Source organism: Herpailurus yagouaroundi, unplaced genomic scaffold (assembly GCF_014898765.1).
Source record: "Herpailurus yagouaroundi ecotype Mexico unplaced genomic scaffold, PumYag 199, whole genome shotgun sequence".
NCBI lineage: Eukaryota > Metazoa > Chordata > Mammalia > Carnivora > Felidae > Herpailurus > Herpailurus yagouaroundi.
In genome coordinates, this window is record NW_024412430.1 from 6,169,538 (window position 1) to 6,194,620 (window position 25,083).

The 25,083-nt window shown below is 42.8% G+C and overlaps 1 protein-coding gene across 2 annotated transcripts in view; it reads left to right on the forward strand.

Annotated features, from left to right (window-relative positions):
- The first annotated feature begins 23,285 nt into the window (after positions 1 to 23,285).
- CARNMT1 (carnosine N-methyltransferase 1) overlaps positions 23,286 to 25,083 on the forward strand; it is a 48,805-nt gene continuing 47,007 nt past the window's right edge. The window contains exon 1 of one of the 2 annotated variants that reach the window (XM_040449330.1): positions 23,286 to 23,741. In XM_040449330.1, the coding sequence (XP_040305264.1) occupies positions 23,506 to 23,741 (236 nt within the window). In that variant the 5' untranslated portion in view covers positions 23,286 to 23,505. The remainder of the gene's footprint in view (positions 23,742 to 25,083) is intronic. The other variant, XM_040449331.1, reaches the window with a different exon arrangement.

Genomic DNA, 25,083 nt, shown 5'->3' on the forward strand with positions numbered 1-25,083 from the left:
CCTGCCACAATCTTTTTTTTCTTTTTCTTTTTCTTTTTAATGTTTCTTATTTTTGAGAAAGCATGAGCAGGGGAGGAGCAGAGAGGGAGAGAGAGGGGATCCAAAGCAGGCTCTGTGCTGACAGTAGCCAGCCCGACGCGGGGCTCGAACTCACAAACTGCAAGATCGTAAGCTGAGCCAGAGTCAGACGCCCAACCCACCGATGGCTGTAATTCCAAATTCCTGTTATCAAAACAATAGGAATTTTTTTCTAGAATAAAAATGTAGACACAATTTTTCAAACATCATTTCCGAGAATTTGTGAAATACCCTCTTCACCCCTTCCCCCAGCACAGAGGGATGTCCCTGCTGATTGAAAATTATTACACACTGAAAATCAATGGGGACTTTTCTCCCCATTTCAGCTTGGGGAAGTAGGTCAGAGAGAGGCTTTATCTTAAAGGGGAAAAGAAAAACCTTAACAGACATTAAAGATGGAAATATTCAGGGTGCCTGGGTGGCTCAGTCGGTTAAGCGTCCGACTTTGGTTCAAATCGTGATCTCACGGTTTGTGAGTTCAAGCCTCGTGAGTTCAAGGCTCTCCGCTTTCAGCATGGAGCCTGCTTCAGATCCTCTGTCCCCTCTCTCTCTACCCGTCCCCTGCTTGCTCTTGCTCTCTCTCAAAAATAAATAAACGTTAAAAAAAATTAAAAATGGAAGTATTCAAAGCACTTTGAGAGGAGATAAATGTCTTTTTGCTTACTACTCTCAGGAATAAATCAGGAATTGGAAATGAAGGCTACGAGTGCCTCCTTTCTGGCTACGGTTCCTCTTACCCGTGCAGTGAATGGGACTTTGTATCTATTGCAGAAGGCACTCGCTCTTCTATACTGAAAGGAGCGAACCTGCTGAAGTCTTCACTCTTCTGTGCATGAGTAACCTCAGTCCTTTAGGTGAACTTAGAGGAAGGTTTCATCGTTCTTGATCTCAGGAGGAAATTAAAAAGGGACCTCATATGCAGACAGTCGCAGTAGAGGGCGAGATTCAAACCCAAGTTACCTTTTAAGGATATGCTTGTGGTAGTACATCGAATCCTAAAATGCTGGAGCAGCAGCAGCTGGCCCAACATTCCGTATTTCGGTATGGAAATTAAAACCAGAGCTGGTGACCTGCCCAACCCCATGCAGCTAGCTGGCAGCAGGACCGGGGCCAGGCCACAATCCGCATGCCGCTCAAATATGCACGCACACACACATTTTTAATGTTAACACAAAGAAGGACAGAAAAATCATCTGCCGGACTACATCATCTGCCGTCTCTGCTTTGAAGAGAGCAAGACGAGGAGGCCGGGAAGACGAGGGCCGAGTCAGGGAAACATGAAGCTTTCTCTTCTGGGTTGGTGGAGGCCAGGCAAGGAGGCAAGCCAGCTCACGAGCGGGGGGCAGCCAGCGCGTGCTCCGTGCCACCGTCCGGCTGTGCTGACCTTAGGCTGTGGCTCTAGCTGTTCTTCCAACACTCCATCCAAGGTGGAGAGTGAGGGAAAAGCAAGGCTGTGGAAGAAGCAGAACAGGCATCACACCCCTTTTTTGCAGATCCAGAAATAGATGGAAATCGCAAAAGCAGGTTCAGGGCCCTAATCAAGGGAGCATGGCCTGCAGATAAGAGAACATCAAAGACAGACTTTCTCACCAAAGTGAGAGTATCTGATATGTTCGCCTCCATCAGTGTCATCATTCGTGCCGTCAGTGCAGAAGTGGAGACACAATAACATGCCCCCTGCTGGCTCCCAGATCCCCAAAAAGATACATCATCTTCAAAATTAAAAATTGAGACTAGGGTTGGGGCGCCTGGGTGGCTCAGTCGGTTGAGCGTCCGACTTCAGCTCAGGTCATGATCGCACAGCTTGTGAGTTCAAGCCCCGAGTTGGGCTCTGTGCTGATAGCATGGGGCTAGTTTGGGATTGTCTCTCTCCCTCTCTCTCTCTCTCTTCCCCTCCCCCATGCTTGTTCTCGCTCCTCTCAAAATAAACATTTTTTTTTAACTGAGACTAAAACTCAGATAAAGAAATCCCTATTGACTCTTCTTCCCAAGCCTGCACAACGAGCTCCCACAACTTACTGTGGCAGCAGTGGTTTTCCAGCCTTAGCACATACCAGAATCACTTGGAGGGCTTGTGAAAACACAGATTGCTGGTCCCCAAACCCAAAGGATGGATTTCTAACAAGTTTTGTCAGTGTGGCACCATAGCTGCCTTCCTGCCTTTCATGAGCCATGGCAGTGCCTTCTCCAACAAGGTTTGGCTCTCATTAGTGGCCACATAAATATGAAGTTTTGAGAGGTAAAATAACTACCAAAATTACACAGCTAACACTTGTTGGAACCAGGTTTGGAACCCAAGTGGTAAGCTCTTAACCACCATACTATACTGTACTGTAAGGCTAGTCCTGGAACTTTGTGACCTGGCTTACTATTGTCATTACACTTAGTTTGCAATCACACTGCCACTGCTCTTGGCTACCCACTATGAAAGGGCTTCATAGTTTAAAATCCAAGAGCCAATCAGAGCAGCCTTCTAACTCTGAAACGTTTTATGCTTATTATATCCCAGAAGTCAACACAAGAGTCGGCTGGCAGGAGAATGCCTGGGATCTTCTCCTTTTGCACCACCCAGTGCAAAACACCATGTTCAACACACTCCTTGAACTTCTCTCCATAAGTGGGTTGCTGCTATCTCTCTCTCTGGGAAAAAGACACATCCAGAAGGCACCCTGGTGGGACCTGCTCATCCTAGTGTTCACTTTTTGTCCCTCTTCCTGTTCTACAAATGCAGGATGTGGTAGAAGAAGGCACAAGGGCATCAGGGATTGATGACAACAGCACTTGAAGCTATTTAGTTTAGGTCTATGCTGATCTTCATGACTTCTCTGTCTGGTCCAATAATAGTAATCACAGTAGGCAGTATTGTAGATGTTTATTGGGCTCCCTGATTAAGCAGGTATTTGCCTGACTCTTAAAGTTCTTAGGCGTAACCCAGCTTTAGGAAAACTACATGCAATAATAAACATAGCTATCACCTGTGGGGTGCTGGCCATTTAACCAGGCATTATTCTAAGCGCCCTACCTATTTTTCTCATTTAATACCCATTAGACCCCTATTAGAAGATGGTATTTTTCATATGAAGAAATTGAGGCACAAAGAGATTGAGTAACTGCGCATTGCCACACAGGTAGTGTGCCAGAGCCAGATTCAGATTTGATTTCCAAGTTCATGCTCTTAACCGCTACACTCTACCACATCAGGAATGACTGACTTTCTGATTGATAGGGTGGAATGAGGGGGTGAAGGAGTAAGACTTCACTGAAGATATGACTGGCTGAGTGTTCTGGATGCCAGGATGTGTGGGGCATGTAAAATAGGAGCCTCTCCAGTCCTCTCTTTTGATGTGATTCTTAAGGAAGCAGAGGTGTTACAGGGTTCAGAAAAGGAGCTCTTTCCTGGGGTCACCCTGACAATACTGGATTGAGGACACATTTGCCTAGCTAATCTCCAGAAATAGCAAAGTTATTTGATGGAAGAGTTGACATCTATATTGGAAAATCACAGGTATTATTATTATTATTGCTTCTAGTAAACCGCAAACAACACGGAGAAGTAATATGTACCTGCAGTTGGAAACCTTGACTCAGTTCGCATTGGGGCATATTTGTAAACTGTAAGAGCATTTAGAAAGTTTGAGGTCACTAGCAATAGAGATGATGTTTACAGCCTGAAAATGAAAATCATTTATATCTCCCAAACACATGTAGGAACACAAAATGCTTCCCACCTTTCATGCCAACTATCCTTACACATTCGTGAAACTTAGACCAACCTTAAGAAGTATTACCCCACTTGACAACAAAGGAAAAGGAGATGCCGAGTTGTTACTTGAGGCCACTGACGTAGTCTGCACTGGGGCCAGGTTTTTAATAAAAATCAAACAAAGGGAGATATTCACAGAGAATTGGATTTATTCCAGTATAAATTGTGAACTTGGTTTCTTTTCCAACCCAACATATTTTCTTCTGTCCTTTTTTTTTTTTTTGCTTTCCAGTAGGCCTATAATGAAGTGCTCACCAAAGCAAAACAAAACAAAAAGCTGTTGTCATTCTCAGGGTACAGTGAGTGTGGGCCCGCAGTTACGGGGCTGTCTTTTGGGGGAGTCCCATGTGGCCAACAATGAAGATTAATTCAAGGATGTGGCACATGGAGAAAGTGGCAGCGGTGGTCAGTCACGCTGAAGAGTGAAGAAGCCCGAAAAGCCCGGAAAGCACGTGGGACGATGGGTAGTAATACCCAGGTTCTCCTTCCAGCTCTGATGCTCGAGCCTGGCCGTGCCCTTTAACTTCTCTGAACCCAAGGAGGCGAGCCTCCTCACCATTGAAGTTGTTCAGCCCCACCTCGTGGTATCTGGCTAAATGGGTTAATGAATATGAAGCATCCAGTCAAATGCCTGGCAGCTGGTGGGTGTTCACTGTTATTAGCTCCGTCTTCTTGAGAAGACGTCTTCTCCGTCTTCTTCCGTCTCTATTAGTCCCGGCCCTCTTGACTCCATCCTACAAGATCGTTCTTGAGATAAATAAAATGTTAGAAAACCATCTGATGGAATCGAAAGGGCTCTGCAAATGTTTAACGTGTTAAAGATTATTATGACAGATGAAAACCAAGGCTAGAGGCAAGTCACACATAACCCTTGGGTTTTTAAAAATTATCATTCTTTCCTCTTCAAGCCTTCATCTGATTCTAATTTTAATCATTGTGCCCTATAAAGAACGAATGGAACATATGGTATGTTTGCTCTAGGCCCCACAGCTCTATACAAGGGTCTTCAGCTTTTGCAACAGTAGATAAATACCATCCTCCTCCTCCTGCTCAAACAAACCCTGATCCCAGCCATAAAATTGCATCCAGCTGTTTCTGCCTTGCTCTCTCAGATTTCTTGATCTGGGGGAAAACCACCCAACGTGTTCTGAGAACATTCGAGCGGCCCTGTGCAAAAGCCCAGGTGGCAAAATAGGGCCACCTGCCAAGTGCCAGCACCAGCTTGCCTGCCACGTAGCTGAGCCACCTCGGAAATGGGTCTTCCAACACCGGTCAAGCCTTTAGGTGACCGAAGCCCAACCGACAGCTTGATTTCAACTTCATCAGAGATTCTGAGGCAGAACCACCAGCGAAGCCACTCCTAAAATCCAGATCCACGGTAACCGAGCAAGGTAACTGCGATTTCAGCTGCTGCATTTTGGGTAACTGGGCAATTCGTTAGGCAGCCCACGACCTACTCCAAATTGTTGGCTGAGGCCGATTTGCGATGCATTTCTGCCACTTTCCACCGAAGACATTTTGAATAATACATCCGAATCACTTGGGATGAGTCCCGGGCGTCTGTAGGTTTTAAAGCTCTGGTAGATGAATTTGATGTGCAGTTAAAAACCTCTGTTTTATTGGGAAATATAAATATTTAACGTGTAATTATAACCCACTGGCTTTGCATCAGCTAAACTGCATTCTTCCCTCCGTGATGCACTGTAAGAGCCCTCGCTTTTAGGCCATTGGAAGTTCGGATGGGCATCCCCACCATTAGGAAAATCTGGTTTTCTTCTCCTATCTCTAACATAGAAATGAGCAAGAAAGATTCATCTTCACTACTTTCCTCTTCAATTTTCCTCTTGGCTTCATTGCTCTGACTGAAGACCAAAACCGGTTCATATGAAACACTCCTTGGCCATGGGACAATTTGCAGTGGCTCCCATCACACTCTGTTGCAAATCCTCCTTTGCCCCTGACTCAAAAGCACTGACTCCTTCATTCCACAAATATTTGTCAAGTACATATGAAAATTCTGTTTGACCCAGAGAAAATGAGGGTCATGATGAGAGGCTGACACTCTGTCTCACTCAAACATACGCACCCAAGATGCTGAATTTCCAAACCTGAAAGTTGAAAACAAGAGTAAATGCATGGCTGAGCATCTCCTTCTTATTTCTGTCTTTTTTCACAGACACTCAAACATCCTCTTAGAGCTGCCACAGACTGGCAAAGTATTACTTTTTTTTTTTTTATCTTTAGAAATCTGAATTGCAATGACCTTGGCCACCAACTGATCACAGAGTCAGCCATCTACCTGTTATCCTAATATCCTAGTAATTATCCTCGGTTCCTCTCCTCACTTCACGAATGGAAATAGCCCCCACATCCTGTTAGCTTCTCTTCAGGAATCCCATATTCAGACTTTGATCCCCACCCCTAAGAGCCACAGCCTTTGCTCAGATTACCTTCATCCCCAGTCTCTTAACCAGGGCCTTGAGCACAAGCTTCCTCCACTCCAACGCATTCTGCACCCATCTGCCAGAGTTATCATTCCAAATTGTAAATTGTATCATGGCACACTTTTGATTAAAAACACTCCGTGATCTCACGTAATCCCTGATATGGTACACGGGGAAGCGCACATCACTTCTGTGGTATTCTTGCCAGAGATACAGAGCCCCACTCTAATTGTGAGAAAACACTAGATAAACGCAGCTCAGGGACATTCTATGAAACAAATGGTTAGTATTCTTCCACAGCGTCAAGGTTATGACAGAAAAAGACTAAGGAGCTGTCACACACTGGTGAAGACAAAGGAGACCCCATGACTAAATGCAATGCCAGATCCTGGATTGGTTTCTGGAACGATAAAAAGACATTAGTAGAAAAACTGGTGAAGTGCAAATAAATTTTGTCGTTAATGCGGTCATGTCAGCTTCTTAGTTTTGACCATTCTGCAAGATGTAGAAATTAGAGAAAGCTGAGTGAAAAGTATTTGAAATGTCTCTACTACTCCTGAAACCTTTCTGGAGTCTAAAATTATTTCAAAAGATAGACTAAAAGGATGGGGGGTTGGGGGGGGGAAGTGCCATTGCATCAAATTCCAATCAACTATATAGGCTTAATGAAGGAGAGATTGGGATGGAGGTGATATCAATGCACATCAGGCTGGTACCATGGGATGAGATGTGAATTTACAAGATCTCTCGCGAGCCCTCCAAAGACACCTATAGTTGGAGCATCCCACAGGGCTAAATGTCATTTGACTCTTTAGAAAATGCAATCCCTAGGGGTGTCTGGGTGGCTCAGTTAGTTAAGCATCTGACTCTTGATTTCGGTTCAAGTCATGATCTCACAGTTCATGAGTTGGAGCCTGGCATTCGGCTCTGTGCTGTGGGTGCAGAGCCTGCTTGGGATTTTCTCTCTCCTTCTCTCTACCTCTTCTCTGCTTGCATGGTCTACTCTCGCTCTCTCAAAATAAATGAACTTAAAAAAAAATTTTTTTAAAGAAAAAAAGAATATGCAGTCCCTAAATGCAAGCCAGTTACTTCATCTGGTGCTCAGCTGAAGAAACAGTGGTTTGCTCCAGTACTAGGAAAGACTGGCTGTGCTGTTTTACTGAATGTGGCAGAGAATGCCTCCCAGTTTCCATCTGCTCCTTCTTCTTCAATAAAATTCCCGGTCTTCCGGTTGGAACATTGTCACCTGGCTGAAAGGAATTGAAGAGTTTCTCTGTTTATTTGGAAAAGAGCATAATGTAATGAAAACCAGAGCTTTGGTGTCCATGATATAGAGCAGAATCACATCTAGCTGTGTGACCTCCAGCAAATTATTATTGTCCATATTGAGGCTTGATCTCCTTGTCTGTGGAACAGAGAGATAATGTTAAACTTACTTTATAACATTGCTGAGAATATTAAATTTTTAACCCATGCAAGCGCTTTATATTTAGCGCAGTATTCTGGCACAGGATATGTGCTCATTAAATATTAGCTGTTATTTAAAGGCATAAGGAAAAAAAATCTAAAATTTGCAGTAGCAGAAGGTCAGTGATGAGGCATTCACTGAGTACGTTAATCCCGTACTCAGTATACTGTTTTGAAGTTGTGAACTTGTACTCGGCTTTCTTTTTCCATTCTAGACTTCGCTCCTGTGGGAATTCTCACATTCTCTGTATTCTGTTAACCGAACCACTGAATCTCTCCAGTTTCCCTTCATGAAGGAGAATCCAGCCACTGATCTAGTGAGCAGGAAAAGGAACCTGGAGAGGAAAGATGGCTCCCATCGCCTGAGTGCTGCTGTCAGTCGGCTCCCCGTCCGTGAGAGGACTCTACCTGAGGCACGTTTCATCTTTCCGCCTCCCTCTTCTTTTCCTTGTGTGTATGTATAATTGCTGCCTCTATCAAATAGCCTAAGATGAGATAGATATGCTTTTATTTTTGAACAGTTGGAAATTATTGGGGCACCTGGGTGGCTCAGTCGGTTGAGTGTGGGAGTCTTGGTTTCAGCTCAGGTCATGATCTCGTGGTTCCTGAGATCGAGCCCCACGACAGGTTCTGCACTGACAGCGCGGAGCCTGCTTGGGATTCTCTGTCTCCCTGTCTCTCTGCCCATCCCTCACTCACACTCACTCACTCTCTCAAAATAAGTAAGATAAAATAAAATAACATGGTCAGAAATTATAAATAAGAATTTCAGAATTCACATATATATTCATGTGTATTTACAGGACTTTATATATATATTATTTTATATATAAATACAATTATATATATATTATTTTACATATATGTGTGTGTGTATATATATATATATATATATATATATATATATATATAATTTTATCCATTCATCCATTGAAGCACATTTAGGTTGTTTTCTTATGTTTCTTGCTGCAATGAACATAAGAGTGTAGATATTTTCAATATCCTGTTTTCATTTCCTTTGGGGAAAAAGAAGAATTTCAACTGTATTAGAGTACCACTATAAAAGTTGCCTTTGAAAAAGAATCCAAAGAACATGTAGTCTAAGAATATGTGTTTTCTTTTTTTTTTTAATGTTTATTTTCATTTATCTCTTCAGAGAGAGACAGAGCGTGCGCACGCACGCAAGAGGGGGAGGAGCAGAGACTGAGCGGGAGAGAGAGAATCCCAAGCAGGTTCCACACTCAGCCCAGAGCCTGATGTGGGGCTCGATCCCACAACCATGAGATCACAACCTGAGCCAAAATCGGGAGTCGGATGCTTAACCGACTGAGCCAGCCAGGTGCCCCTAAGAATGTGTGTTTTCAACCTGAGGTGAAGAGTAAGGACACTAAGAAACAGTGCTGGCTTACATAAACTAAACATGAACTGGGGCCTCAGCAAGTCAAGTTCTAATGAGGAAAAATCGTAAAATGATATTTGATTGTAAACAAACATCACAGCAGCATCCTGTGACAAATCATGCTGTTGGATTTCCTGTGCTTTTATTATTATTATTATTATTATTATTATTATTATTATTATTTTGATATTCATTTTTGAGAGAGAGAGAGAGGGCGAGCAGGACAGGGGCAGAAAGAGAGGAGGACAGAGGATCCGAAGCGGACCCTGCACTGACAGCAGAGACCCATATGGGAGGCTTGAACTCACAAACCTTGTGATCATGACCTGAGCCAAAGTTGGACGCTGAACTGACTGAGCCACCCAGGCACCCCTGAACTTGTGCTTATTTTATTATTTATTGTTTTTACGTGGAATTGCATATGACGGTGGAGGTGGGGCACTATGATCTTCCAGAACTTAGAATCTCTAGCAGTTTTTATCTAGCCTGCTGATAGATATGAGAGCAGGATATGAGAGCAGGCTTGTGTGGCAGGGACACTGGGAGAAGGAGAAATCCACTCTCCTTATAAATTTCTATTAGTGATGTTTTTATAACACTAGCTACAAACATTGTCCTCCCTTTTGACTCTTCTCTTTATTCATCCCCTATGTTCAGCCCCACCTTTTTTTCCTTTGAAATTATGATCTGGATTTACCTCCATCTCTTTCCTTCACTATGACCATCTAGCATAACTCTTTATCACATCATTTCAGGATTATTCGAACAATCTCATCTGGTCTTCTTGACAGCATTTTATCCCCTGGCTCTTGCCAGATTGATTAATCCTTCTATAATACTCCTTTCATCACATCACTCTATTGCTTCAGAACCTAAAATGAATCTCCGTTGCTAAGTGACTCATCCAAACTCCTCTGTCGGACTTTGAAAGTTTCTAATAATTTTATACCACCTGAATTATTGAAATTTATTTCCCTCTGTTTCTTTATATGGGTTATTATAGTAAGACTGGTCTTTGTCTTCCTCTCCACCTTGCTCATGCTGTTATTCCCCTGCCACACCAACGATTTTTATACATTCGCATCCAGAAGTGATCTTCCTTTTTGGGAACATCACCCAGAATTTCCTTTAGGAACCATCAAACCCATCAAGTCCACAGTTTTGGATGTAGCTGACTCCACAACCAGCTCTGGGGTGGACATGTGACACCGACTGATCAGAAAACTACAATCCCTTGGTCATAGCAGTTGATTCAGTATAGAACAGATGACCCAAGCTGTCCATTGAGACCCCTGCCCGTATCTTTTGTCGGAAACTTTAAAAAGGAGTAGTGCTTGGCAAAGCCAAGAAACAACAAATGATAGATTCCTGAGGATATAATTGGAGCTTCTAGATCTACCTATGCCTGATCTTTTCAGTAATAAGAAATAATAAACCCTTTTTTCCCTTTGGCTTAAACCTTCTTGAATTAGTTTGCAAAGAGTATTCCATCCTCTTTACCTCTTCAAGTTAAATTTATCCTTCGAGATGTAGCTCTCATACTACTTTTGAACTATTCTTCCCTTTCCTTAATTCCCATTACACCTTACTTCATCTGTGCTGCGTTAACACTAGATCACCTCAATTGTTCAATATTTGCTGGTGTTGCTTCCCTGCTGTACCATACGCTTCTTGAAAGCTTGGACCATCAATTACATTCCTCTTGTGTCCACGACACTGAAGAGTTTTTCACATGTAAGATGCAGATTGACTCATAAAGTCTTGGTTAGGTTACTTTTCTTTAAGAAGTCAACCAATGGTCAGAATCTCAAGAGTAAATGAAAAAGTGGGCAAATTGTTGCTAATCAGAGCCCTGCTCTGTTGGATAATTCTGTTCCCACCTTCCTGATTAAAAACAAGTATGGGAGGAAAGAAGGGGAAATGAGATCAGTGACAGTGGTATAAAGTCACACTTTGCGTCACCTCCTGAGGCTGTCTGTTCAGTTCAGGCCTTTGGAGGGGCCCAATGACAACTATCTGTTTAGAATGTGGAATTTATTTAAAAAAATTTTTTTAATGTTTTATTTACTTTTGAGAGAGAGAGAAAGGCAGAGTATGGGGGGGGGGGGAGGGCCAGAGAGAGAGGGAGACACAGAATCTGAAGCAGGCTCCAGGTTCTGAGCTGTCAGCACAGAGCCGACACAGGGCCTGAACCCATGAGCTGTGAGATCATGACCTGAGCTGAAGTCGGGTGCTTAACCGACTGAGCCACCCAGGTGCCCCAATGTAGGTGTTATTTTTATTCAGGTATGGTGAAGCCAGTAAATCAGGAGATGACTGCCATTGAAAAGATAGTTCTTTACTCACAGTCCGCAAGAGGAGAGGGCACACCACAGCCCGCAGGACCACGTGGGGAAGCACAGGGCTGTTCCGCAGATAGAAGGAACAAGGGGAAAGTCTTTATTATGGTTTCCACAGGAAAGGCCAGGCAAGGCAGAGTGAGCAGGTTTAGGATGGGCCAGTTTGAATAATTTCAGGAGGCTCTAGGGTGTAGGGGCTGTCCCAAATTGTCTGGTTCCTGAGCCTGGATTGATTAGAACAGGGGAATATTGGCGTAGTGTGTGAGAGTTTGGTAAAGGACGTGGTTGGGGGGGGGGACGTAGGTTCTGGATTGGTCAGTTTACATAGGAAAGGTTCTGGGGAGTTATTTGCTATCTCAGGAATTAGCTAGTCTGGGTCGGGGGGTGCGGGGAGGGCAGTCTATCCCCAGTCAGTGAGGCTCTGGTGGCAGAGTATCACAAATAGCGACAATAAGAACATACAGTTAACATGCTGTCCTCTTTCCCACCTGGGTTCAGAACAAACTGAACAATAAGACAAAGGAGAAGCAGATGGTGGACAAAATATCCCCTCTGTTACCGAGGAAGCCTACATTTGAGAATGTGTCTGAATGTGAGGTCTTCTAACTCCATCTGGAATTAGACGTACTCATGTTGTCATAGGCAGCATTGGACCAGGACAAGTTTCCCAGCTGGGAAGGACTTTTTAGTATGAGCAACAGACAAGAAATTGTGCTCACCGCAAGCACATTTACTTCCAACAAGGGGGGAGAAAATAAGGTCAAGAGATGAGTCAAGCATGCCCAGTATATTCTTCCCAAATGTATCAATCAGATAAGACATCTCACCTCCCCCCAGGCGGACTGAGTGGAGTAGTGAATGTCAAGATGGTATTGCTTGAGTAAATTCCCTTTTCGTGGAAAGAAACATCAAGAGTGGGTAAGAAACATTACCTCCCACCAAAAACCCGGTTTTCCTAGAGATTTTAGGAAGATAGTGAAATTCTGGCACTTGTCGCGATTCCAGCTTCATGTTTTACATTTTATTTTAAATTTTATTTATTTATTTTGAGAGACACAGAGACTGCACGAGTGGGGGAGGGGCAGAGAAAGGGAGAAAAAGAATCCCAAGCAGTCTCCGCACTGCCAGTGCAGAGCCTGACACAGGGCTCAAACTCATGAACTGTGAGATCGTGACCTGAGCCAAAACCAAGAGTCAGCTGCTTAACTGACTGAGCCACCCAGGCACCCTCACGTTTTACACTTTAAATCCAGAATTTCAACTAGCTGATTGATACTAAAAGGTTGATTCAATCCCACCCACCTCCCACCCCAGGGGTTCCTGGGTGGCTAAATCTATAAAATGTAGGGTCACCTCTCAGATGCCTGGTGTCTGAGAAATATCCTACTTACGGCTCTTGGTTGTATTCTGTCTCACCTATTTCCGCTCTTTATAATGGGACCAGGGAAAGGGCCAACAGGTCCAGACGCTTGGAAACTGTCATCTAGTAGATACAGCACTAAAGAAGGACAGAGAGATAATGTTTGAGGCCACCAAGGGCCTTCAAATGATGTGGAAAAAAAGGAAAAAGTCAATATGGCAACACAAATGTTTATTAACATTTATTCATCTATAACAGGGTCAGCAAATTATGTTCCACTTGCTAAATCCAGCTAGTCACCTGTTTTTTTCTTTTAATAAAGTTTTATTAGAACACAGCAACACCCATCCCTTTAGGTACTGTGTGGTTGTGTGCATGCTATAACAGCAGAGCTGAGTAGTTGTGATAGACCCCATGGCCTGCAAAGTCAAAAATATTTACTATCTGGTTCTCTGTAGAAGTTTGCCAACCTTTGCTCTATATCTGCTCATGGAGTGCTTATGGATTACCTACACGGTGCTACGAACAGGAACAGTCTGGGCCTTAAATGAGCTCACAACCTGCTGGGGAACCAAATATTTTTTAGCAACTACTTACAAAGCAGTGTAAGAAACACAGACACAGAGGAAGGAGAACTCTGAAGTTGTAAAAGCAGGAGTGCCTTTTGGGAGTGATAAGGTGAGGGATGGGAGGTCCCAGCTGGGACATGACAGGAAAGGTGGCCTACTGCCCACTGGGAAGGGTGAAATGTTATGCTGTGTAACTTAGACTTTATCGAAGAGCAGCAAAACACCAGTAAGGGATTTGAATCAGAAGAGGAACATTATCCATTTGCTTCCAAAAAAGAAAATTATTTCTTGAAAAGCAATCGTATGAAATCTCTCCTGTATCTGATACACAGAAGTCTGAAATCAGATCTTTTACCTAGGCCAAGCTGTGCCCCAAATACTTTTTATGTAAGCCTGTTTATTAGCCAGTAAAACACTTATCAGGGCTTCATTTGGCATGGAGCATAGAGTGCAATAAAGTAAACTGAAGCCAAACATTAATTAGATGCACATAGTTATGCTTACAGCCTGGGTATATATTAAATCAGAGGGGATTCATTCCTTAAAGAGGATTTCTGTCATCCCTACTTTATTCTTTTTTTCTGTTTACACATGAAGGTAAAGTTATTATCAGTTACTGTCCCTGCAAGCTCACCCTCCCACCTCATATCTACCCCACCCTTCTTCACTTTTCTTCTTGACAAGAGTTAAGAGGCCTGGTTTTTGGATCAGGTATGTGTTTCAGGATTATGAGGAGGATATTAATGAATCTGAGACTGTCAAGGTAGTCATATATACTCTGCCTTCCATTATCTTACATGTGGGCCCTGTGTTGCAGAAAGGGGAAGTTGGCTGAGAGGCTTCCGGGAAAGGTGTACCTACTGAATAAAAGGAACACATATGGGAGGAAGTGGACTTTCTTCTTTGCTAGATTTGTTGGATCTGGATGTGATGCTTGGACTGTAGCAACCATCTGCGATTTTGAGGGACTACACTCACACACTGAAAATAGCAGAGCCGAAGGCTGGGGGGGCCTGGGTGGGTGATATGGATGACTCAACCTGAAGCTGCCTACCTTGGGGCTTCATGTTGCTTAAGATAGTAAATGTCCTTATTACTGAAGCTTGTGTCAGTTGGCCGTTCTGTTCTTTTTGACATAGGCTCTCAGAATGATACATATGAGCTTTCAATCAGTGAAAGGATTCATGGATGTGTGTTCTGTGTTGCTTCTAAAGTAGTGCTTTTCAAATTTTAATGTGCCTATGAATCACCTGGGGACCTCCTTTAAATGCAGATTCAGATTCAGGTTCAGTAGGTGAGATACTGCATCTCTTAGAAATGCCCAGGAGATGTTGATGAGACCACGGATACAGCTCATTCAAGGTTCGACAATGCGGAGATCTCTCAAAAACTGATAGGACTTTTTTTTTTTTTTTTAATGTTTAACTTTTATTTTTGAGAGACTTTTTCTAATGTTTATTTTTGAGAGACAGAGAGAGAGAGAGACAGAGTGCGAATGGGGGAGGGACAGAGAGAGAGGAAGACACAGAATCCTATGCAGGCTCCAGGCTCTGAGCTGTCAGCACAGAGCCTGACGCAGGGCTCGAATTCACGAACTGGAGATCATGACGTGAGCTGAAGTTGGTCACTCAACCGACTGAGCCACCCAGATGCCCTGATAGGACTTTTAAAGGGAAAGCCAGGAGTCATGGTGGGGTGTAATGGTGATTCTGATCATTCAAATACAATAGCCAATATTATGTCTTCTTTAAGTTAAAGGACAAATGGTGGAAGATGGATGAGCTCTGCAGAAAGTGTCTTTTTTCCCCTGTGTGAGATCCCCAGACAAAGCACAAATCCATGGTTCTTTCAATGCTTTCAGATGACCATATAGACCTTTTGCCCTGAAAATCTGGTGGTATGCCTATCCTCGTCACTGTGGGTGATGTCAACCAACAGCAAAAAAGGAATCTGTAAAGTAAGGAAGCCCAAACAAATTCTGATTTTTTTCCTATGATTACTGCTTAGATGCTTTTTGCCCCCTACGATGCTTTTTTTTTTTCTTTTAAGAGGTAATAGTTCTATAATTCCTTCCAATTTTTTTTTGCGGGGGTACATTTGCTTGCCTGGTACCCTAACCATGGAAAAGTATGCGTATAGGGTAACTTGCCCTGGATTTCAGAATGGGAAGGCTTGGAATAATGTCAGTTCAAAGTATCTCTTTAATCTGAAATGTTCAACAATGACAACAACAAAAAAAGATTTAGAACTTATAGGATGTGAAGGTAACTTTGTAAGGACTGTTTTAGTGTTCCTGTAAAGAAACAGTGATTCCTAGCAGCAGATAATCTATGATATATTTTGTAAACCAACTTCCACTTATAATTTACACAAAAATCCATTTTATTTCACTTTTTATTTCAAAAAATTAGTAATAGTAATAGAGTTTTCATCCCAAATTGGAGAATAACTATTGAGAACATTAAAACAATGTGCATACAAAGATTGCAAGTGGCTATTGGCTCCCACTGTGATTAAGACTGTAAAGAATTGGGGCACCTGGGTGGCTCCATCAGTTAAGCGGCCGACTTCGGCTCGGGTCATGATCTCACCGTTCGTGAGTTTGAGCCCCGCATCGGGTTCTGTGCTGACAGCTCAGAGCCTGGAGCCTGCTTCAGACTCTGTGTCTCCCTGTCTCTCTGCCCCTGCCCCACTTATGCTCTGTCTCTCAAAAATAAATAAACATTAAAAAAAATTAAAAGAAAAAAGAATATAAAGAGTCACAAAAAGTACATGGAAACCATTTCTGGGAATCATATCTCTATTTTTATAGGGGAGAGCGTGCTTATTATTTTAAGACCAAATGATGGTCTCCTTCATCTAGATCCAGCTACTGCCAACAAAGAATACAAAGGCAAAACAAGCTAGTTCTAAGACAAACACTAGACTCATAAAGAGCAGAATTAGTAGAGGAATTCCAAGAATAAAATCATAAATCCTAGAATGATGATGATGATCATATAGGAACTCTGTTAGTGAGCCAAGGAAGTCCCAAGTGGCCTTTTCCCTTTTCCATGAGATCCTTAGGTCAATAGCAGTTGGGGTCTGTGTTGACAGAAAATCAAGATATTTCACATAAAGCCTAAGAAGTAGTTTGTCTCTGCAGACCTATTATTTGGGCAATCTATTCTCTCAGTTTTGGTTAGCAAAATCTCTAGCCCTTCTTGTCCACCTGGAATGTTAAGTCTCTGTGATTAACAATTATTTGCAAGTTAATAAGGTTTCCCAAAGTAAAAGGACTTCATGAATCTTATTTAAGGGTAAACAAGACCAACTTCAATAGGCAGTAGATTCAGTGGTTAATAGTTTTTTTCTGGGTTTTGTAGACTTGCTTCCCCTTCAGGGCTTTCCCATTTAATAGCTGTATTACTTTGACAGGGTCACTGAAAGTCTTCTTAGTGTTCTTGTCTGTTAAAAAAAAAAAAAAGGATGACAATACTATTGTATTAAATTATATGCAATTATATATCTACAGTGTTTTGTACAGTGCCTGGCACTTATGGATTCACTTATTTATTTCACAAAATGGTTTTAGAAAATCTGTACGTGCGAGACACAGGGCTGGATGTTGGTGATATGGGCACGAACAAAACGAATATGCCTCCCACCCTCAAAGAAGTTTTACTTCAAAGTGGGTAAAGCAGCCAATTAGAAGGCAAATCAACATAATATGTAAATGTGAACTTCCAATGAGATGTCTTCTCATTGTATAAGTATAATCTGTAGATGAACAGGCCCACAGATTTCTAACATTTAATCATTATGAAACCAACTTGAGAATAATGAGGGAGTAACTTCGTCGGCACACTAAGAAAACTAAGGGATGCTTTTGTTAACCATTCTACCCAAAGCAAGAAAACAGGTTTGGACTTCTTGTTCAGACAATAAAACGTGGAGTTTCCTTCTTTCAATTCATCATGTTTATCCAGTCTATACCTGAGTGAGAGATCAGCTTTGGAAATGGTATGCAGGAATCTCATCCTGGATACCAAGGTACATACATATGCGTGTATGTGTGTATGTATTTAATTTTTTTTTCAATGTTTATTTATTTTTTGGGACAGAGAGAGACAGAGCATGAACGGGGGAGGGGCAGAGAGAGAGGGAGACACAGAATCGGAAACAGGCTCCAGGCTCTGAGCCATCAGCCCAGAGCCCGACGCGGGGCTCGAACTCACGGACCGCGAGATCGTGACCTGGCTGAAGTCGGACGCTTAACCGACTGCGCCACCCAGGCGCCCCTGTATGTATGTATTTATAAAGTTTATTTATGTATTTTTCAGAGAGAGAGAGAGAGAGAGCAGGTGGAGGAGAGGCAGAGAAAGAGGGGGAGAGAGAGAATCCTAAGCAGACTCCTTGCTGTCAGCCTGGAAGCTAAAGCAAGGCTCGATCTCACAAACCTCAACATCATGACCTGAGCCAAAATCAAGCGTTGGACACTAAATCGACTGAGCCACCCGGGCATCCCTGGATACCAAGGTATTTAAAAAAAATAATAGGCAAACTGAGAGCAGGGGAAAAAAACTAAAAAACAAGAAACTAAACATAGAAAACTGCAGATATAAAACTCACTGACCAACAGCATTTTTTTTTAAAAGACTGCTTGAAATCGAAGGATTTTGCCTCTAAAATGATTTTTGAATCATAGAATGTTAGAGCTATAAAGATCTTTTAAGAACAGTTGTCCAGCGGTTTCATTTTATAGATGAGAACATAGTCCAGGGAGATTAGTTGACTTCCCTAAGGTCATATGCCTACTTGTATCAATGTCAACATCCTAGCCTAGACCTCCTAAGCCAGATCCGGTGTTGTTGCTCTGTACTGCTCTGTTCCTTGTCACCTGGACCCAGTCGACCAGTGTTGACTATGGTGCTCATTAGTGACACACAAATAGTCATCCTGGCAGTGACATAGCTTAGCTCTCTGAATATCCCCTCCTTCCACTTTCCCGAATGCCTTCCTCTACTCTAGAGGTTAGAAAGCGAAAACACACATTCCTCACACTTCTTCGTAACTAAGGTTCTCACTTGGAAGGCAGAAGCGAGCGTGATAAAATGATGGCCACATGTGGGAAACCGTGATCTCATGGCAGAAGCATTTGGTGTTTTCAGGGTAGTTATAGCCCAGGTTTTATTATCTGGTCCTTAACATTGTAAGTGATGAATGGTGGGCAGGGGTGGAATTGGTGTCCAATTCCTTTGGAAAACCAGGCATTGAGCCACATTATTTCCGTGTAGCAGATCAAGCTCAATTCCCAGGGCGTCCTAAAAATTTTGTGTGCCAGCATTTCAATAAATTATTTTCTGCTTAAAGTAGCTAGAATGGATTCTGTTGTCTGCAGCTGAGAAATCTGACTTGGGTTGAGTGGTTTCCAACTGAATCTTAGTGATGAAGGAAAGCCCCTTATGTGACTATTGAGAAGAAAATTGAAAATAGGCAACTTGAGTCTGAGGCCTGAGAATAGGGGGCTGAAGGTGTAAGTCCAGGTCTGAATCCGAAAGCTTGAGAACCCAAAGCTCTGCTGTCCAAGAGCAGAGGAAGCGGATTGTTTCAGCCCAAGCAAATTCACCCTTCCTCTGCTTTTTTTGTTCTACTCAGGCCCCCAGAGGATTGGATGGTGCCCACCTGCACTGATGAGAATGCTCTTTACTCAGTCTACTGACTCATATGGTAACCTCTTTTTGGAGACACGCTGACAGCCACACCCAGAAATCGTGTTTTAACAGCTATCTGGGCATCTCTCGACTCAGTCGAGTTGACACATAAAATTAACCATTACAGGACTGCAATGTCAGGTAGTGCTAAGTGTTCTGAAGAAAAAAATGGATAAAGGAGCTGGGGTGTACGCGAAAAAAAGTAAGATGTCTTCTAATAAAAAATCAATTGTGCTGTGTTCACCCAAGGAATACCTTATGGTGTGAAAACGAACAAACTATAGCTCTACACACAACGTGGATAAAACTTTGAAACATAGTATTGAGTAAAAGAAGCAAGAAATGATGCCACGAGAAAACAATCAGACTAAATCCAGAATATGGGATATTCTGCAGGTCCAACGATCCAGCTTTCTAAAAAACAAAAAAGCTTTCTAAAAAAACAAAAACAAAAACAGAACAAAACAGAGCAAAAAAATGCCATGATAACAAGAAAGGAAGAGGGAAAGAAGCAGGGTCTTGAGGAATAGAAGAGATACAAGAGTCATGATGTTCTGAGTTGTAACAACTAACTACAAAAAGACATCTTTGAGGCGATTAGGGAAATTTGAATAAGAACTGGGTATTAGAAGTTAATAAGATTGATTATTAATTTTTGTCGATAGACACAATAATGACATGATGGTTATCTTTTCAAAGTTCCTCTCAGACATGCACACTGAAGTTTGCATGGGGGAAAAACAATATAATGTCTGGGAACACCCTTGTAAAACAGCAAGAGGAAGTTAGGTAAAACAAGGTTACAAACTTTTGAGAATTGGTGACATTGGGTGAAGGATTGTAATAATATAGTAGATTGCTTATGTTATTGCCTCTACTTTTATTTTACTTTGAAAATTTCCATAATTCAAGTTTTTAAAATGAGAAACTTATTTAATTTACTTAGAAGCTTCTTCTGGGCTTATATGTAAAAATGTATCTAGAATTAAGTAGAAGTCACAGGTTTATGTGTGATTCTGAAGACCTTTTGTTTTGAGATTATTGTAGATTTGTATGCAGTTGCAAGAAATAATTCGGAAAGATTTCATATACTCTCGACCCAATGGCATTATCTTGCATAACCATAGCACAATATCACAGTCTGGAAGTTGACATTGATACAACCAATTGACCTTATTCAATTTCACCAGTTTGGTACGTATCCATTTATGTATATATGGCATATATATATTAATTTCTATGCAATTTTACCAAAGCATAGATTTGTGTGACCTCTTCCACAGTCAAGATACAGAACAGTTCTATCACAAGATTCTTTTGTACTCCCTTTTATCACAACAGACACCCCTTTTACTCCTACCTCCTCCGACCTCTGGCAGCCATGAATCTGTTTTCTAGCTCTATAGTTTTGTCATTTCAAGACAAAATATATAAATGGAATCATACAGTATGTGTAACCCTTTGTGATTTTCTTCCCACTCACCATAATTCTTTTGAGATTCACCTAAGTTATATTTTTAAGTCATTTGTTTTTAAAATAATCTCTGCATCCATTGTGGGGCTCGAACTCACAACCCCAAGATCAAGAGTTGCATGCTCCACTGACTGAGCCAGCCAGGCACCCCTCATCTGAGTTACCGAGTGTATAACTAGATGATTCCTTTTCTCATTGCTGAGTAAGGATCTCATGGTATGGATGTGCTCCCCTTTGTTTAACCATTCATCTACTAACACTCGTTTGGGTTGTTACTAAATTTTGGCTTCTACCATGAGCTTTCGTGTAAATTAGGTTTTTGTGTGAACACATTTTTTCATTTCTCTGGGATAAATGTCCAAGAGTGCAATGACTGGATAGTATAGTATGCACAGGTTCAGTTTTGTAAGAAAGTGCTATACTCTTTCCAACAGTGGCTTTTCTATTTTCCATTCCCATTAGCAATGTATGAACATATGAGTGTGTGAGCTTTAACTGCTTAACTAATAGTTCTTCAGAATAACTGAAGAAAGAATGATCTGATGAAAATATTTCTGCCCAAATGGCCCCATGGTTTACGAAGATTTCTATAGGAGGTACTCGTTGTAAAGAAGTTAGGTCAAGGAAGTCCTAAAAGTGCTTTGAAACAAGGCCAAAAATGAATCCTAGATACATCTGAAAGGAAGAGAGGAAATCAACATTTACAGAGCAGAAATACCAGGCATTTCTCATTCTTTATCTCATTTATTCCTCAGACGACCCTGTAAGAAGGGTACTATGCTTATTTTAGAAATAATGTAATCAAGGTCTCAAGTAACTTTTCAAACAGTCACAGTTACCAACTCACTACCAAAGTGAGACTAAAAAGCCCAGCTTCTAGCTGCCTTTAGCTCAGTGCAGGAAACATAGGAGGCAATCAACACATTTGTTGAGAAGACTGAATGAATAGATGAATGTCAGTTCTGCTATTTATGTACTCCTTGGCAAGACAATTAAATTCTCTGAGTCTTTCTTCTTTTGTTGAAGGAAGACAATAATAACACCTCCTTCACAGAGTCGTGAACAAATGAGGTGATGTGAAAAAAAAATTGAAAAATGTTAAATGTTACATAATATTCTAAAAGTACAGTCAGGGTCATAACCAAATACTGATAAAATGCAGGCGCAAGAGTTGGGTGGGTGGGTGGGTGTAGTGCCAGTAAGGTACTGTGCCCCATGGATTATTTAATATCGAGTTTCCTTATCTGTGAAATCACAAGTGAGATTAAGGTGGAGCGCCTTAATGACGTAGACCCTAAGATTCTCACCGAATAATGAGAGAGAACCAAGCAAACCTCTACATAGATTAATTTGAAAATGTTTATTATCCTTCCCAGGATGATGAAAAGTATGTTGCTGATTATCATTATCCATAGCATTCTGGCTGATATCAATTAGGTCATTGAGACCTATATCAGTGCATCAAAATTATTACATAGGTAATTTGGATATTTGTATGTGCAATGATATATGAAAACAGTATTGGTTAACAGTTAATAATATGAGAATATATATATAACTTCCAAATACCAGTTTCTAAGAACAATATGCACTGGATAGAAGTGGAAGAATGGGCAAGAAATTGATATATTGTGTCTGGGTAGGGGATAAGAGTGGCTAGAAAGGTAAAGAAGCTTCACATTTGTAACTCTTTGTATTTTCCTTTTGAATTTTGGAGCATATATTACTGCATTACTATTCAATAAATACTTTAACCTTTTATAAAAATCTTGTATAAAAATGTAACATTAATATAGACTAACCACAGGACTTTTTAAAGCATTGCTTTTAAATTATTAAATTCTGAAAATATGAAGCCACTTCCTTTTCAATATCATTATATGTTTTTACTGAATTTGTGGTCTCTGGGCATATTTAACTCTTCTGAAAAAAGCACTCTTTCCCCTTTAGCACTTTTTTGTAAGACTGACATGCTGAGTGACAGATAAAATTGAATAAAATAAGTTATTTTCTAAGAATAGTATTAAGTGTGAATGTGGGGGGGCACCAGTTTTAACTATGAGCTCAGAAGCAATGAGGCAAAAAATGTATAGAGAGGAAGAAGAGAAAGACGTTAAGGCTGGCATTGTTAAGGACCACCGTTGGAGGCTACTGGCACCAGCGCTGAGGCATTATGGCTCATGGGCACTTTGGGGGTCTTCCAGAGCGCGGGTACTGGACTGAGCTTGGGTCCAACATGTTCTTCATCGGCTACCACCACCAGTCAAGGCGGGATTAGGATTTTCGCAAACTCCTCAACACTGAAAAGATGATGGTGTGTCTCTCCCCGCCCCCCCCCGTAATTACAAATGGAAATGTATTTAGAAAATAAATTAAGATTTAAATTAGGGTGGACGCAAGACCTTCCCTCTGGATTTTCTTAAATAAAAATTCCTAATGAAGTCATCAAAGCTGACCAGTTTTTCTGTTTTCCCTTCCTGTAGACTTAGTTCAACTGCCTGTCCCCAAATCCAGCACTCGCAAGCTCTTAAACCCAACCCACGCCGTGTCTCGCAGGTGCCAGCCCCACCCCACTAGGGATTCCCCCTCCTTCGCTCCTCCCACCTGACCCTTCGCCCCGCCCATCGGGCGCGCCGTCCTTACGGCAGCGCGCGGTCGCCGAGGCCCGGCAGCAAATGAGCGCAGGCGGCCGCGGCCCTCCGTCGTACCCTCGCATGCGCATGCGCGCTCGTGCCGGGCGCTCCTGAAGACCTGGCGGAGCCCGACGCGGATGGAGGCCTGAGGGCGGCGGGGGCGGAGCGCACCGCGAGCTGGGGGCATGTCCGCGGCGGGCGCCGTCTAGAGGAAGGCCGAGCAGCCGCCACCACGCTCTCAGTCGCGGCGAGACGCAAGCGAGCCAGGCCTAGGGCCGCGGCGGCGATGCAGCGACGGCGGCGCCCTCCGCCGCCCGCTTCTCAGCTGCCCGAGGGCTGCGGGGGAGGCGGCGGCGGCCGCGGCGGGAGCGAGGAGGTGGAAGTGCAGTTCTCCGCCGGGCGTTTGGCCTCAGCCGCGGCGGTTTCGGCGGCGGCGGCGGCCGCGCGCAGCACCGAGGAGGAGGAGGAGCGGCTCGAGCGCGAGCACTTCTGGAAGATCATTAATGCCTTCCGCTACTACGGGTAAGAAGCCCGTGGCGGACCCCGGCGCAGCCCATCGAGGTGCCCGCTGGTTGCGGCGGACCCGCCGGAACGGGGGCGCCGGCCGCGCTCGCCCTCGGCCGCCACGCCTCCGGGGCACCCGGACCGGGCCGCCAGATCTGACCTCCGGGCCCCTGAGTCACCTCGTACCACGTTAGCCCTTCCCGGCCCTGCACAGCCGCGTGTCTGCCGCGCCGTCTGCTGCTCAGCCTCGTGTCTTCCAACCTCAGGATCAGATTAGCTCTCTTGCCTTTCATCCCTCGTTAAAGGTTTGGCTTTGAGGCCGGTGGGGGTGACCGGAAAAGTGCTGTTAACAATTGCAGATAGAAGATGATGGTGGTAAAATCGTCCAGTGCTGGGCATGATCTGTATGTGTTGTCGATGTCCTCCAAACTGAACACAACGGAGAACCCAAGTTCACCTACACGTGGGATGCCGTAGGACGAATTTTCCCAAACTGTTGGCCAGTTCTTGTGAGAGCTGCGTAAGATTTCCACCCCAACCCCCTTGGCGCTTTGAATGTACAGGCACATTAGTGGTGAATGATGGCGCTCAATGTCTTTAACTGGTGGGTGAAATTAAGGTCGGAGGTGGTCCGGATGCTCTACAATTTAAGTATTAAAGAGGGAAGTGAGAGAAGGCACAGCAAAGAACCGCTTTTATGATCTTTTCTTCGGCAAATATGTATCGAATTCTCACTGTGGGCTGGGCACGGTGGTAGGACTTTTAAACTCCCTAACTTCCACTTTTCTTTTTTAGATAGATGTTAAAATAGCTTAGTCGCAAAATTCTAATTCCGAGATCTGAAAGGGACTTAGATTTTTAGGTAAATATAGCACTTTCATTCGTGTTAAGAGATGAGGCCACCGACGGCTGTGTTCTGAGTCTGCAGTTGGAATGAGATACACGGACATGACCTGCACAAGTAAAACTTGTTCCCTTAGATGGGCTCCTGCTGTGCTTTATGCAGACTTTTTTTTTTTTTTTAATTGCTTGACTGTGACCTCTTCAAGGGCAGGGACTGATCCTTATTTATTTTTGTGTCACCAGAGCTTGGCATATGTTGTTGAAGCTCTATTTTTAACAAATAAGACAAGTAGTAGCAAAGAAATGCGTTTGTCATTCCCAAGTAGTCTGAATTTGTGACGGGTCGGTAGTTTGTTACTTTTTTGAGTTGGGAAACTTGCTTAATAAAAACTTAAAGTTATTTAGAATCTGACTACATTTGTAACATGACATTTTGAAATGCAAAGATCTTGGTGAAATAATTTACTGATTAAACCCAAGCACAGGAACCGTGGACTGCATTACTTATGGAGCCCAA